Source organism: Hypanus sabinus, chromosome 22 (genome assembly GCF_030144855.1).
Source record: "Hypanus sabinus isolate sHypSab1 chromosome 22, sHypSab1.hap1, whole genome shotgun sequence".
NCBI lineage: Eukaryota > Metazoa > Chordata > Chondrichthyes > Myliobatiformes > Dasyatidae > Hypanus > Hypanus sabinus.
In genome coordinates, this window is record NC_082727.1 from 15,902,180 (window position 1) to 15,914,423 (window position 12,244).

Genomic DNA, 12,244 nt, shown 5'->3' on the forward strand with positions numbered 1-12,244 from the left:
GGTTTGACCACACTTGGAATATTGTTTTCAGTCCTGGTTGCTTCAGGATCAATTCTCCCTCTAATTATTTTCACAGCTGAGCGGACCAGCCACTACTCTTAGCAGGAAATGTTTGCACGGCACTTTAATAAAATACTATACAAAAACAAGTACCATCTGTGCGGCAGCACAGGTTACATGCGCAGGAGCATTGCAGTTACCGTGCGGCCACGCGCCTGCGCGGCTGAGAGGGAACGGCGCTCCTGATAGGAAAGATGTGGAGGCTTTAGAGAGGGTGCAGAGGAGAGTTACCAGGATGCTACCTGCATTAGAGAGCATGCCTTATGAGGATACTTTGAGTGAGCTAAGTTTTTCTATTTGGATACTTATTTATACATCACGGAATAGGCCCTTGTGATCTTTGAGCTACGCTGCCCAGCAATCACCCAATTTAATCCCGGTCTAATCACGGGACAAGTTACAATGACCAATTAACCTACTAACCAGTACAACTTTGGATAGAGGAGCATAAAATGAGAAGAGGCATAAATTGAGTAGACAGCCAGTGCCTTTTCAAAGGGTGGAAATGAATAATACCAGAGGGCATAATGTTGAGGTGATTGGAGGAAAGTATGGGGGGGGGGGGGATGTCTGAGATAGGTATTTTTACACAGAGTGGTAGGTGGGTGGAACACGCTGCCAGGGGTGGTGGTAGATTAAGGAGATTTGAGAGACAGGCACATGGATGAAAGGAAAGTCAAGGCTGTGTGAGATGGAAGCATTGGGTTGATCCTGGAGTAGATTAGGACACAACATTGTGGGTTGAAGGGCCTCTGCTGCACTGTACTGTATGTTCATTCCTCCCTCTATTTCTGGCCGTGTCTCTCTGTCTCCACCCAGTGGCCGTTTCTGTGAGCTCCCTTCGGCTGCCTCCCCACCCACCGTCCAGTGCCGGCCGCAGGACTGCCTCAACGGCGGGCAGTGCGTGAGCGACAGCGCCCTGTGCCAGTGCCTCCCCGGCTTCGGGGGGGCCCGCTGCGACAAGTTGGTCAGCGTCAATTTTGTGGATCGAGACTCGTACCTGCAGTTTACCGAGCTGAAGAACTGGCCTCAGGCGAACATCTCTCTTCAGGTAACCCGCGTCAGGGCCAAACTCAAAGTTGAATTTATTGTCACATGCAAAGTCCAGGTACAACAAGAAGCTTATTTGCAGCGGCATTGCTGGGAAATAGCGTACATAAGCTCCATTCACTGGAAAACATAAATTAAACACCATCTTTACACTCAGCAGCCACTTTATGAGGTACACCTGTGCATCTGCTCGTTAATGTAAATATGTAATCAGCCAATCACGTGACAGCAACTCAATGCATAAAAAGCATGCAGACATGGTCAAGAGATTCAGTTGTTGTTCAGACCGAACATCAGAATGTGGAAGAAATGTGATCTAAGTGACTTTGACTGTAGAATGGTGCCAGACGGGGTGGACTGAGTATCTCAGAAACTGCTGATCTCCTGGGATTCTCACACACAACCGTGTTTGTAGCGTACAGCGAATGGTGTAAAAGCAAGAAAATATTCAGTGAGCAGCAGTTCTGTGAGAGAAAAGGCCTTGTCAGAGGAGAATGACCAGACTGCTTCAAGCTGACTGGAGGGTGACAGTAACTCAAGTAACATTAATAACATTAACTCAAAGAAGAGCATTCCTGAATACACTACACGTTGAACCTTGTAGTGGATGGGCTACAGCAGCAGAAGACCACAAAAATACACTCAGTGACCACTTTATTAGGTACAGGAGATACCTATTAAAGTGGTCACTAAGTGTATAGCGGTCACAGGTTGCATTTTTAGAGTCAAGAAAGGGTTCCGGAGGTGTTTCATGGGAACATTGCTATGTGAAGCCTGTTATGAGCATATCATCTAACACTTTGACAAGCTTATAACAGTGAAGGGTATCCTAACTGGTTGCATCAATCAATCACCAATTACCAATGCCCAAGAACAGAGAAGTTCTCAAAAAGTGTTGGACACAGCACAGCCCATCACAGGCAAAATCCTCCCCACTATTTTGTACATTTGCAAGCAGCACTGTTACAAGAAAGCAGAATCCATCATCAAGGACCCCCACCATCCAGGCCAGGATCTTTTCTCATGACTGCCACTGGGCGGGAGGTACAGGAGCCCTAGGTCCCACACCACCGGGTCTAGGAACAGTTACTACCCCACGACCATCAGGCTCCTGAACCAGCATGGAAAATTTCACTCACCTCGACGCCGACCTGATTCCATAACCTGCAGGCTCACTTTCAAGGACTCTACAACTTGTGTCCTTTCTGTTATTCATTTCCTCTTCTTCCTCAGCCCAATGGGACACAGGCCGTCTGCAGCAGCTCACCAGAGTCTTCTGTCCTGGCCCAGACCTTCAGGTTGTCTCCAGGTGCAGGCCATCTTCAAAGATCTTTCCTCTCTCAAGGTTGAGGCTTTTAGTGTTTCTATAGCGCTGTTTTTTTAAGGGATGGGTTCACTATAGCCCCTCCTCTCGCAGTGGGCGTGAGACCGTCCACGGCTGATCTGCATGATTTGTCTTCTGCATATTGGCTGTTTGTCAGTCATAGTTATTTATAGTTTTTTTCCATAAATTCTATTGTATTTCTTTATTTTCCTGTGAATGCCTGCAAAAAGATGAATGTATGTAATTTGATAATAAATTGACTTTGAACTTTGAATTATAGAAGGGCTACCAGAAGCTTCAACATACACAGAAGATGCTGGAGGAACTCAGCAGGTCAGGCAGCATCTAGGGAGGGGAATAAACAGTCGACATTTTGGACCAAGTCCCTTCACCAGGGGAGGTCTCAGCCTGAAGCATCGACTGTTTATTCCTTTGCCTAGATGTTGCCTGGCCTGCTTGAGTTGCTCCAACATTTTGTGTGTGTTGCTTTGGATTTCCAGCATCTGCAGAATCTCTCGTGTTTATGATTGGAAGTTGGAGTGCTTCAAAGAGCACAGGAGATGGCAAAGAGATTCAGGGAAAATGTTCCAAAGTTCAAAGTAGATTTAATACCAAAGTAGTTACCATACAGTACTGTGAGATTCATTTTCTTGCAGGCATTTAAAAAATACAACAGAATTCTACAAAAACCTACAAACAAAGAATAGCAAACAGCCATAAGAAATGGGAGTAGAATCAGACCATCGAATCAGCTCCGCTATTCCATCATGTTTATTATCCCTCTCAACTTCATTCTCCTGTCTTCTCCCCATAACCTTTGACACCCTGACTAACCAAGAACCTACCAACCTTTGCTTTAAATGTTCTGAATGACTTGGCCTTCACAGCCATCTGTGACAATGAACTCCACAAATTCACCACCCTCTGAGTAAAGAGGTTCCTCCGTTCAAAAGGGCTGTCCTTCCGTTCTGAGGCTATGCCCTCCCCTCTGGTCCTGGACTCCCTCACTATTGGAAGCACCCTGTCCATGTCCATCGAACCCACGTGCAAGAGAAGAAGACAAGCAGTGGAAATAAAAATAATACACAGAACATGAGTTGTAAAGAGTCCTTGAAAATCAGTCTGTAGGTTATGGAATCAGTCAGAGTAGTGGTGAGTGAAGTTATTCCCGCTGGTTCAGGAACCTGATGATCGTAGGGTAATAGCTGTTCCTGAGCCTGATGGTGTGGGATCGAAGGCTCCAGGACACAATTCCAAGTCAGGTTTATTGTTCATGTGCACAAGAACAGTGAAATAAACTTGCTTTCAACAGCATTGCAGGCATACAGATTCAGATTCAGAATATTAATTATATATACAGTAACTCTGCAAGACCGTGAGGTAAAAAGATTATGCAAAATGAGACATTAGTGCAAAAAAAAAACATCACAGGAAACAAGTCCATGATCGAGACAGCAGATGCTGGAACCTGGAGCAGAAGAAACAAGCTTCTGGAGGAAAGTGAAGTTTTGGCCGTACACATCATGGCCTCAGGGAGGTGGACCAGAACTTCCTGTGGTCGTCTCGAGGATGAGGGTCTTGGTCATGAGATGCTTGTTGGGGGCTTCGGAATTTCTGGTGCTGTAAGGGGCTCACGTACGCATGTGCATCTCCTGTGTATTTCTCCTGCTGACCTTCTCCACTGCCCTCCCCTTTTGCCCCCCTCACCCCCTTCCATTCAAAAATGGTGGAGGAGATGTGAAGGCCATGCCCAGGATCAGGCAGGTCAGTGAAGAGAGGACGTGGGCTGGAGTTGCGAGTAGGCATCGAGCGGGGAGGTGACGTTTGGTCGGAGAGGCTGGTGGGACCAGGTTCCGAGTTCTCCTTCTGAAGGCTGTCTCAACAGCGGGGTATCACTAATAACACCCGGGTGTTTATTCTCCCTTGCAGGTGTCCACTGCAGAAGACAATGGGATCTTGCTGTACAACGGAGACAACGATCACATTGCAGTTGAGCTTTACCAGGGCCGCGTGCGCGTCAGCCATGACCCTGGGAGCGATCCCAGCTCTGCTATCTACAGGTAACGCCGTGAGGCCGGGAGCATTCGCAGCCATTACCCATCCCAGGGACCGTCCACTCAGCTGCCTTCCTCTCCTCTGGTCACATTCAGATTTGTTTATCACACACGGGGGCCTAGTGGTTAGCACAACGCCTCACAGTACAGATGACCAGGGTAAAATTCCCGCCGCTGCTTGTGAGGAGTTTTTATGTTCACCCCGTGACCGCGTGGGTGGGTTTCCTCCCACAGTTCAAAGAGCTCCGGTGGATAGGTTAATTGGACATTATCGATTAGGCTCAGCTTAAAGCGGGGGATTGCAGTGTGGTGTCACCTCAAAGCTGGAAGGGGCCCATTCTGCGCTGTTTCTCAATAAACAAACAGTACATCAAAACATAGAGTGAAATGCACTGTTTGCATTGACAACCGACTCAACCTAATCATGTGCTGGGGACCACACATTTCAGCACCAACATAGCTTATCCACGAACAAGACGAGCCACAACACAGTAACAGCAAAACAAGCACATATCTTCCCACCTCTCTCCACCACCTCACACACACAGTCCTCCAACCCCAGGGTAGGCTATCTTCAGGCTTCTGGCCTGCGGCCGACTCGTGGACTTGTTTCATCTCCTCCTGCTCCTCCCTCTCACTGCCAAACTCTTCCACGTGGCCATGTCAAACACTTAATCTTGGCAGTGGATACAATCGTCTGCAGTAGGCATCACAGTTCCCTACTGAAACCCACATTCAGCAGTTGGCCCTTGTCATCTCACGTGTTCTCTGTCCTGGGGAGGAACACGGGGAACAGACAACCAAACCCTCAACACACTCAGTAGGTCGGGCAGCGACTGTAGAGGGGGAAAAGCGGAGTCAACACTTAATGTGGGTCATCCTTTGCTAGCACTGGAAGAGAGAAAAGTTAGTTTTAAGTTGAAGGGAAGTTAGAGGTTAGGACTGAATGAAGAGACTATCGCTGACAGGGTGAGGTCAGGGTTACCATGGGGATAAGATCAGTGGGCGGGGGGGGGGGCAGTTAGAGATAAAACAGGATACAGAATCTGTGAGATAAGGGCATTGGGACTCATTGTGCAGGGTACTCAGTTTCATTTGCATGTTGAGACATTGGTAAGGAAGGCAAACGCAGTGCTGGTACTCATTTTGAGAGAAGGAGAATATAAAGACAATGATGTACTGCTGAGACTTTACAAGGCACTGGCCACACTGCGCTTGGAGTATTGTGAGTAGTTTTTGGCCCCTTATCTAAGAAAGGATGTGCCAGCGTTGGAGAGGGTCCAGAGGAGGTTCTTGAGAATGATCCAAGTGATGAAAGGGTTAACATATGAGGAGTGTATGATGGCTCTGAGCTCGTACTCTCTGGAGTTTAGAACAATGATGGGGAATCTCATTAAAACCTATTGAATATTGAAATGCTCGATAGAGTGGGCATGGAGAGGACACTTCCTATAATGGGGCACAGACTCAGAATAGAAGGATGTCCCTTTACAACAGAGATGAGGAGGAATTTCTTTAGCCAGAGGATGGTGAATCCGTGGAATTCATTGCCACAGACTGCTTTAGAAGCCAAGTCATTGGGTATATTTAAAGCAGAGATTAATAGGTTCTTGATTAGTAGGGGTATCGCAGGTTACATGGAGAAGGCGGGAGAGTGGGATTCAGAGGGACAATAAACCATGATTGAATGGTAAAGCAGACTCGATGCCCTTAGGTCTTATGGTCTTAATAGAGAGCGAGAACTCTGACAAGGAATGTCACATTCACGTCACGTGTCAGCTGATAAGAAGACAACTCAGCCTCTGCAGTCTTTCCAGATCCCAGCAACGTTTGCCTCGCCAGTGAATCTAAAGCTACAGCCCTTGTCATTAATCCACCTACTTGTTTGTTTGTATGTGGGAGGGGAAGGGGAGCAGAATTGTTGGTTACTGACTCTGTCTCTGTGTCCCTGCAGCCTGGAGACCATCAATGATGGACAGTTCCACACCGTGGAGATCCTGACCTTAGACCAGATGGTCAACCTCTCCATCGACGGGGGGGCCCCCAAGAGCATGGAGAGCTCTGTCAAACAGTCCGCACAGAACCGCGAGACGCCCCTGTACATCGGAGGTAATGATGGGAAGCTACGGGCAACTGGCTCATCCTCGGCTCCTCCACCTCATCCACTACCTTTCTATCCTCACCTCCCTTTCTCAAGCCACTGCCTCTTCCACCTCTCCTTCCTTCTCCTTCCTCCATCATTTCCTCCTGTGCACCAGTCTACCTCTCCATACCCTCTACCTCTTCCCCTTCCACATTCACCTCCCCCTTTCTTCACCCACTCTTCTACGTACCCTCCTCCACCAACCCCTCCTCCATCTCCCCTCCTCCATTTCCTCCACCACCTCCCCTCCTCCATTCCCTTGTTCACTACAGCACTCCCTTCTCCTACTCCCTCACCTCACTTTCTCAGGTCCATTCTTTCAACCTGCACCTCACCATACCCTCACCCCTTCCCTCACTTCCCTCCATTCCTTCCATCCCTCCCCTGTCCCTGCCCTGCTCCCTCTCTGCAATACCTACCCCTCACTCTGCATCACCCTGCTCTTTGTAGTTTATGCCCCCCCATTATTTACCCCACTCCCTGCACACTCCCTAGACTCCAGTCCTCCCCACACTCCCCAACCCCGGACATGCTCTCTCTGTGCCAGCTCCCCTCTCCTGCCCTCCCCTCTGTCCGACACCCCACGGCCCTGGGAAGACCTGGGGAGGTGGCGGTTGATGAGTGGGTGGGAAACCGCGACGGTGATTTGGGTGTGGCCAGGACGCCGTGGGTCTGGTCTGGGGTGGGTGGTGAGGGTTGAGCCGACTCTGCCCGACCGGGTCCTCTGCCCATTTCCCCAGGGATGCCTGTGGACGTCAACTCGGCGGCGTTCCGCCTCTGGCAGCTGCAGAACAGCTCCAGCTTCCACGGCTGCATCCAGAACTTGTACATCAACAACGAGCTCCAGGACTTCACCAAGACGCAACGGAAGGCCGGCGTTGTGCCGGGCTGCGAGCCTTGCCGGAAGATCATCTGCGTCCACGGCATCTGCCAGCCCAGAGCCGGCTCGGGGCCCGTCTGTCACTGCGAGGCCGGCTGGCTGGGACCCCGGTGTGACCAGCCACTGACCGACCCCTGCCGGGGGCACAAGTGAGTGATGGAGTCACAAAGTGCGCAAACTCATGCTGGCTAAGGTGCGCTTCTCAGCTGTTCCCATTGATAGTCAAAGAGGACAGGATACTGGCCCCTCAGCCCACGTATTCCATGTCAAACCATTAATCTGCCTCATCCCATCGGCATACACCTGAATCCCACCACACCCCTCACGTCCATATCATTATCCAAACTTTTAAATATTGCAATCAAACTCGTATCCACTTCTTCTGGCAGCTCATTCCACACTCGCAGCACTTTCAGGCTGAGCTAGTTACCAAGTTCCCCTTAAATACTTCACCTTTCATCCTAAACCTTTGACCTCTAGTTCTGGTCTTATCCAACCTCTGCCTCTCCATACCCCTCATAATTTTGTATGCCTCCATCAAATCTCCCCTCATTCTCCTGCACTCCGAGGAATAAAGTCCTTACCTATTCACCTCTCCCTATAACTCAGGCGGTCAAGTCCCAGCAGCATCCTTGTAAATTGTCTCTGTACTCTGTCAACATCTTTGATCTTTCCTGTTAGCAGGGCGACCACAACTGCACACAATGCTCCAGATTTGCCCTCAGTAGCGTCTTACTCAACTTCAACATAACGTCCCACTGGTTTACTCAGTACACTGATTTATAAAAATCTGGGCCTTGAGAGATTAAAGGTCTTTAGCTTTATTTGTTACCGCAAAACACGCAACGAGAAACACCGTCCTTAAGTGTGCTGGGGACAGCCCACGACTGTCGCCATGATTCCGGCGCGAACACAGCATGCCACAACTGACGAGACTCTTCTAAGATTTGATGGATCGGGGGGAACCGAGTGGAATCCTACCAGATGCAGAAAGGCCCAGACAGAGTGGAGGTGGCAAGGATGCTTCCAACTGTGGGAGAGTCCAGGACAGCCAGAGATTATCAGGGTGTCCCTTTAAGTCAGAGATGAAGAGGAACTTTTTTTAGAGGGTGGCGAATCTGTGGATTTCATTGCCACAGACCACTGGAGGCTGAATCGTTGGGTAGATTTAAAGTGGAGGATGATAGTTACTTAATTAGACTGGTCATCAAAGGATATGGGAAGAAGGCGGGAAAATGGAGTTCAGAGGGAAAATAAATCAGACATAGTCAAAAGGTGAAGCAGACTCAATGGACCAAACAGCCCAATTCTACTCCCGTATCTTACGATCTTATGATCCCAATTCACACAGACTGAGATACAGAGTGAATCTCCCTCTGCATTGTCCCATCACACACTCCCAGGACAGGGACAGCACAGGTTAGATACAGAGTGAAGCTCCCTCTGCATTGTCCCATCACACACTCCCAGGACAGGGACAGCACAGGTTAGATACAGAGTGAAGCTCCCTCTACACTCTCCCATCACACACTCCCAGGACAGGGACAGCACGGGTTAGATACAGAGTGAAGCTCCCTCTACACTGTCCCATCACACACTCCCAGGACAGAGACAGCATGGGTTAGATACAGAGTGAAGCTCCCTCTACACTGTCCCATCACACACTCCCAGGACAGGGACAGCACGGGTTAGATACAGAGTGAAGCTCCCTCTACACTGTCCCATCACACACTCCCAGACTGGGACAGCACGGGTTAGATAGAGTGAAGCTCCCTCTACACTGTCCCATCACACACTCCCAGGACAGCGACAGCACGGGTTAGATACAGAGTGAAGCTCCCTCTACACTATCCATTCACACACTCCCAGGACAGGGACAGCACGGGTTAGATACAGAGTGAAGCTCCCTCTACACTGTCCCATCACACATTCCCAGGACAGGGACAGCACGGGTTAGATACAGAGTGAAGCTCCCTCTACACTGTCCCATCACACACTCCCAGGACAGGGACAGCACGGGTTAGATACAGAGTGAAGCTCCCTCTACACTGTCCCATCACACACTCCCAGGACAGGGACAGCACGGGTTAGATACAGAGTGAAGCTCCCTCTACACCGTCCCATCACACACTCCCAGGACAGGGACAGCACGGGTTAGATACAGAGTGAAGCTCCCTCTACACTATCCATTCACACACTCCCAGGACAGGGACAGCGCAAGTTAAACAGAGAGTGAAGCTCCTTCTGCACTGTCCCACAGCTCACTGTGTGTGTCCTGTTTGGCAGGTGCTTGCATGGGAGGTGTGTGCCGCTCGACGTGGTTACCTACCGGTGTGAGTGCGATGCAGGGCACAGGGGAGCCTTGTGTAACCAGCAGGAAGAGCTGTTCAACCCCTGTAAGAGCCTGCCGTGCCAGCGGGGGCGGTGTCAGATCTCGGAGCTGGGTGAGGCAGTGTGCGAGTGTGAGAGTGGCTTCACGGGCAGTCTCTGTGACCAAGGTAAGCACTCTATGTGGACAGACTGGAGCACTGCAAGGTGCTAGTGTTCCGGGATCTCTGTAGTCCTAGTATACTCACACAGGGGTGTTTAAAGATCAGAGGTACTGTAAGGGCATACTGTAATCTCTGATTAATAACAGTGTTGTTACATTTGCTTTCCTAGAGTCATAAATACAAAAGGTTCTGCAGATGCTGGAAATCTTGAGCAACACACACAAAATGCTAGAGGAACTCGGCAGGGCAGGCAATATCTATGGAGAAGAATAAACAGTTCATGTATTGGGCTGAGACCCTTCCTCAGGATGGGAAAGGAAGGGGGCAGAAACTAGAGGAGGGGAAGGAGTACAAGCTAGCAGGTGAATCGTCTTCTTCAGCCCTTTACCCACCCATCCATTCCCAGGTTCTTATTTCACCCCCTTTCCCACTCACCTTTTCCCTCACCTGGTCTCACCAATCATGTGACAGATTGTACTTCTTCCCCTTCTCCCACCATATTCAGTCTTCTGTCCCCTTCCTTTTCAGTCGTCATGAAGGTCTTGGCCCAAAATGTCGACTGTTTATTCCCCTTCATAGATGTTGCCTGTCCGGCCGAGTTCCTCCAGCATTTTGTGCGTGTTTTTCATAGAATTGTACAACATGGAAACTGACTGAACTGGTCCATGTTGACCAAGTTTCCCATCTAGGATTGTCCCATTTGCCCGTGTTTGGCCTGTATCCCTCTTTAAACCTTTCCAATCCAGCTACCTTAACTGCTCTTGTGTTTGCCTCAACCACTTCCATATATGGCTGTTCAGTCCATATATGCACCCAGTCTCCCTGAATAACAAACATTGTCCCTCCAGTTCCAATGAAATCTTTCCCCTGTCATTTAAAACCAGGGATTCCAAACCATGGACTCCTACCATTAACAGAGGTTGGCAACCCCTGCCTTAAACCAATGTCCTCTCGTCCTTGATTCCACACCCTTAGGAAAATGAGTGTGTACATTAATCTCAGAAGCTTATTCACCTCTGTAAGATCACCCCCATTCTCCCACATTCCAAAAATCTTACTCTGTCCAACTGCTCCCTATAATCTCAATCCTCAAGTCCTTGCAACATCCTTTACATTTTTTTTGTACTCTTTCCAATTTAGTAACATCTTTCCTACAGCAGGCAGACCAAAATTACAAACTGTTAAATGTCATGTTGTAGGAATGGCAGTTGCAGAGGTTCCCAAGATTTTTATGGCATGGACCCCCTACCGTCACCCAAAGGAAAGGTCAAAAGTGGAAGGGTTGGTTCTGAGGGAGAGGCATTACAGAAAGCGGGGCAGTATTGTGTGAGTGCTGTACTACAGGAGGAGCAGTACTCAGACAGTGTTACATCGGGGGAGGCACAGTACAGAAAACTGAGGGAGAACTAGGACGTAGGAATCAGGAACTTGCCCCATCTCTCAGGAAGCCATCGCCATTCTGAGACACTTTGGTGTTTCCAAAGGTTGAGCACAGGAGGCCTTGGTTTAGATTTTGGAACAAGATATTGGCTAAGCACTGTTGAAGGGCTCTGTACACATGTGGTTCAGGAACGATGTCAGTACCCTTGAGATGAATGGTACCAGGAGAAGAGATTCCAGCTCTGGTTTGGAAATGCCAAGAATGTTCCCCTCCAAACAGAGGAGACTGAGATGAGCTCTGAAACACACAATTTTAAAATTTGACCTAAAGGAAATAATATCAAATGTCAGGTCAATGCACACAAGATGCTAGAGGAACTCAGCATCTATGGAGGGGAATAAACAGTTGATGTTTCAGGCCGAGACCCTTCATCAAGTCATCACATTTTTCCAGACCTTCATTGTTTGTAGGTATAATTCTCAAGAGAGCTGGGGTCAGGGTGGTGGAATGGAACCAGGAGCCAACATTAAGTCAATGGGCCGAGTAGTCTCCTCTTGTACTCAAAACATTCTTTGATTCTGTGGTTAAAAGGATGCTGGACATGGGCACGTAATGTATGAGTCAGCTGAGATCTGATTGAATGTATGTGGGGCTGAATGGTCTATTGCAGCAGAACAAGTGGAGAGGATTGGAGAGGTCTGTGGAGGTCTCCTGTGTCCAGGGCCCCTGTGGTTACTGGACTGATTATTAATGTGAACAGCCAGCGTTTCAGCAGAGTTGGCTCAGCTGAGATATCTCTCTGCCCTGTCTTGGTTCCAGTAACATAACAATAGATGAATACAGGGATTTACCATCATTCT

The 12,244-nt window shown here is 49.0% G+C and overlaps 1 protein-coding gene across 3 annotated transcripts in view; it reads left to right on the forward strand.

The window, feature by feature from the left end:
• Window positions 1–12,244, forward strand: part of LOC132379362 (slit homolog 1 protein-like) — a 308,706-nt gene that overhangs the window by 247,182 nt on the left and 49,280 nt on the right. For all 3 annotated transcript variants that reach the window (XM_059947126.1, XM_059947124.1, XM_059947125.1), the window contains 5 exons: window positions 880–1,111; window positions 4,364–4,494; window positions 6,443–6,597; window positions 7,372–7,660; window positions 9,798–10,009. In XM_059947126.1, coding sequence (XP_059803109.1) covers window positions 880–1,111; window positions 4,364–4,494; window positions 6,443–6,597; window positions 7,372–7,660; window positions 9,798–10,009 — 1,019 coding nt within the window. The remainder of the gene's footprint in view (window positions 1–879; window positions 1,112–4,363; window positions 4,495–6,442; window positions 6,598–7,371; window positions 7,661–9,797; window positions 10,010–12,244) is intronic.